The sequence below is a fragment of the Trypanosoma theileri genome (assembly GCF_002087225.1).
Source record: "Trypanosoma theileri isolate Edinburgh chromosome Unknown TM35_Tth_42_V1, whole genome shotgun sequence".
Lineage (NCBI taxonomy): Eukaryota > Euglenozoa > Kinetoplastea > Trypanosomatida > Trypanosomatidae > Trypanosoma > Trypanosoma theileri.
Genome location: NW_021639884.1, coordinates 72,110 through 76,283, shown reverse-complemented (window position 1 = coordinate 76,283; position 4,174 = coordinate 72,110). Strand labels below are relative to the sequence as shown.

At 37.9% G+C, this 4,174-nt stretch overlaps 2 protein-coding genes across 2 annotated transcripts; both read left to right on the top strand.

Moving 5' to 3' along the window:
* Nucleotides 1-2: 2 nt before the first annotated feature.
* On the top strand, nt 3-1,601 carry TM35_000421270 (uncharacterized protein; the record flags this gene model as incomplete). Its single annotated transcript, XM_029029938.1, has 1 exon — nt 3-1,601. A coding segment is annotated over one exon (1,599 nt), but the record flags the coding sequence as incomplete, so codon positions are not given.
* An 870-nt stretch (nt 1,602-2,471) lies between these two features.
* TM35_000421260 (putative rRNA dimethyltransferase) lies at nt 2,472-4,073 on the top strand (the record flags this gene model as incomplete). Its single annotated transcript, XM_029029937.1, has 1 exon — nt 2,472-4,073. The coding sequence occupies one exon, from the start codon at nt 2,472-2,474 to the stop codon at nt 4,071-4,073; it is 1,602 nt and encodes a 533-aa protein (XP_028878734.1).
* Nucleotides 4,074-4,174: the final 101 nt, after the last annotated feature.

Sequence of the window (4,174 nt, the reverse complement as noted above, 5' to 3'; positions counted from 1 at the left end):
GTTCTTATGTTGCTGCGAGTGCGGTGGGGAGTGGCGGGCGACAGCGCAGCCGCAGCAGCACAGAAGATGACCGGCAAGAACAGGACCGCGATGATTTTCTCGGCGCCGAGTACTTCCCAACAGACGAGGAATGTCAATTGCTCGCCGCGCCCATCTCAGACTTTCTCGAACGCTGCACCAGTTATGATTTGTTGGGTATTTCCACACAAGTTGTGGTGTTGGATGTGGATGTGCCGCTCAGTGTGGCTTTCATTGCTGCGCAGGAAACTCGAATTAACGCCTGTGTGTTGTGGGATACAGTGGCACGTGTGTTTTGTGGAGTGATTAGCTCTACGGATTATATTGAGATTCTTTTATATTGTCATCATAACCCACAGGAGGCAGAGAAGGTTCCTCAATATACTATTCGTCAATGGCTTGAAAAGCGGCAGCAATCTAATAATAATAATAATAATAATAATAATAATAATAATAATAATAGTGGTAAGGGAGGGAAAAATAATAATAATAATAACAGTAATTCAAATACCAAGGGACGTGATGCCTCTAATACTTCTTCTTCTTCAAACACATTCACGCATTCCTCTGTGTTTGTTACCTGTACCCCAGAAACCCCATTAAGTGAGTGTTTAATGAAAATTCTCCGTCATCGAGTTCGCCGTATTGTTATCCTTACAGAAAAGGAAGCTCATGATTTAAGTGTGGTGGCTATTTTGGATCTTCAACAAATACTTATTTATCTTGGAGGTGTCTTTTTATCGATTGAAGCGGCTGGAGGAGGAAGTCGTCGTAGTATGAGTGGAACTACTACTGCTGGAACAGGCAGTGGTGGTCCTAATAATAATAATAACAATAATACTAATAATACTAATATTAATAATAACAATAATAATAATAATAATAGTGTTGGTAATCCTAATACAGTTGGGAATGAAGATGTGGATGCTGCTGAATTGGATATTCTCTCTGGTGATGTTACTCTTCCACCACATGTACGTAATTTATTACTTGCCCCTTGTGATGATGAGAATGGAAATCCCGTGATGGGCTTTGGACGAAAACCCATTGTTGGGCCTTATAGAGGTATTGTAGATGTACCTTTTTGTTATGTTCCTCAGCTTGGTAAACACAGAGATCATGCTATCTTTGTTACGCTTGATTCTCCCTTATTGGAGGCTTTGCAGTTAATGCTACGATATGATATTGAATGTATTGCCGTGGTCTCTGAGGAGCGGATTATTATTGATGTGATTGATCGCAGTGATGTTGTGCGGATTGAGGATCAAGGTGTATATGATACCAATCTCACTGTACGAGAAGCTTTAAGAGGTAAAGTTCAGGCAAAAACATGTGTCTTTCATGCAAAGGATTTATTACGTGATATCTTTATTCATTTTGTTCGTCGTCGTGTGAAGGAATTATTTCTGGTGGATCCGGATACGGATAAGTTGATTGGTCAATTGAATGTAGCGGAGTTGGTGTTCTTTTTGGCACTTGGAGTAACTACCACTAGTAATAATAATAATAATAGTAATAGTAATAGTGCAGGTGATGATAATACTGTTGTTGTTGCTGCTGCTGCTGCTGCTTCTCTTGTATGATTGATTAATGGATTAATGGATGGATTGCGCTAAGGAGTGTGTGTAAAGATACACTTCTGCTTTAAATGTTTGTTTGTTTGTTTTCTTTTTCTTCTTCTTCAAATCTAATTATCTATCTATCTATCAATATATATATATATATATATATATGTCTCTCTTTTTCTAAAAAAATATATATATATATATATATATGTGAGTGTAAAAAGGGGTGATGTTAACATAGGATCAGATACGTTAAGAAAGAGGAAGAGAAGAAATAGTCATGTTCGAACGGCGTAAGGAAAACGAAAAGAAAAAGAAGAAGAAAAAAAAGAAAATACCATTATAATCACAGGGATCTCAAAAGTAAAAGAAAAGAAAGAAAAAATATAGAGAGAGGGAAATGATCAGAAGTAGTGGACGATCAAAAAAAAAAGTTGGGGATTTTTTCTGTTGTCTAGTCTTGAGTAGTGGTTGTTTATGGTGAGGCGATTGGTTTGTTTCTGTGTACCATTATAGTTCTCGTATTTTTTTTTTTGTTGTGGTTGTGGCTGTGGTTGTGGGTAAAATGATGGTGGTTATGGTTGTTTATATAAGCTATCTATCTATCTAAGTATATATATGTATATATATATATATATATATATATATATATATATAGAGAGAGAGAGAGAGGAAGCCTTGTGATGAGATGTCTGTATTTTGTTTTCCTCTTCTTTTTTTTTGCCTTCTTCCTTTATTATGTACTAGTTTCTTATATATATTAGATAAATAGATAGATTGCTCAAGGAGTTATTTATTTATCTATTCATTTATTTATACTTTGATTTTACCTGTGTGTGTGTGTTTATATATACATATATAGTCTATTTTTTTCTTTTCTCGTTAGTGATGTGGCGTGTTTGTGTACACCCTCACAGTTCAACACCGCAATCTTCTTTACGAAGTCTACAGATATCCCTCTGTTTCTCACAGCGCTGGCAATCATCATCATCATCATCCTCTTTGCGTAGGAATAATAATAATAATAATAATAATAATAATAGTTCTACATTGTCTCTTCCTCCACTGCGTTGCCCTGGTGGGCCGCGTGTAAAGGCGGAGGGACTCAAACAACTCTTTAAAGTTCCCCATGCGGGTTACTTGGCAAAGTACGATCAGCGATTTATTCTTAATCTTAAACTCACACATCAGATAGTCACACACCTCTCCCGCACTACACTTCGTACAGGAGATAAATTATTAATTGAACTTGGACCCGGTGTTGGGGCTCTCACACGTAGTTTACTCACACGTCCATGTGTGGCTGTATTAGGAATTGAGGCCGATACTCGGTTTAATTCACATCTTGAACAGATCCGACAATACACAGATGGGAAGTTTCAATGGGTGAATGGGGATGTACTGCAGATAAATGAATTAGAGATTCTACAGTCTTTATATCCAAAGTTTGTGGATCAGCATAGAAGAAGACGGCCTACAGCTGCTGCTGCTGCTGGTAGTAGTAGTAGTGCTTCTCAACAACAAAAACAAGGAGAAGGAGAAGAAGAATCCCAATACTATAGAGAGGATGAGTATAATAATAATAATAATAATAATAATAATAATAATAATAATAATAATAATATGGGTTGTGAAGGGGCACCATTGCGTAATGCACAACGAGAGCGTATTCTCCGACGGCGATTTGCTCAAAATGCGGGATATAATCATGATACAAGTAGTAATAATAATAATAATAATAATAGTAATAATAATAATAATAGTAATAGTAACAAGAAGAAGAATAATAATAACAACGAGAGTGATCGTTGTTTAAATCCTGCATTTGATGTGAGTGATCGTTGGTGGTCTGATGGAGATGCGAAGGTGGAAGTTCTTGCCAATCTCCCTTTTGATGTCATCACGGAATTACTCATGCGATATGCTGTGGACTGTTCACGACGAGAGAATCTCTTTATCTTTGGCCGTGTTCCTTTACACATCTTCACACAAAAGGAAGTTGCGGATCGTATTATGGCCCCTGCTGGTTCCATTCACTTTTCTCGACTTTCTGTTCTCTGCCAGTGTTTCTTTCACATTCAAGTACGACAGACATTTCGTGAAATGACATATTATCCAAAGACGGAGGTGTTGGGCGTGATGCTGACATTACAACCCCGCACACAATCATTACTTCCTTGTATAGATGCGGCTACACTTATGCACTTTACAGATCTTCTCATGCGGCCTGGTAGACGAGGAACGACGGTGTTAACGGCATTACAGCGAGTTGTGCCAGCTGCAGTGGCGCAATATATTCTGCAGGAATTGCGAGTGGATGGGGCTTTGACTGTGTTGGATTTAACAGCAGAGGAGATTTGTAAAATGGCGGATATGTGGAGACGCTTTCTGGAGGCTTCATCTCAACAACAACAACAACAACAAGAAGAAGAAGAGGGAAAAGGAGAGAAGAAGAAAGAGAAAGAGAAAGAGAAAGAAGAGGAGAGATGAGATAAAGTGTGTGTGTGTGTGTGTGGTGGTTGGGTTTGATGGAGAGAATTTGGAATTTTAAATAAGGAGAAGAAGTTGAGGAACTTATTTTCCTTATTTGT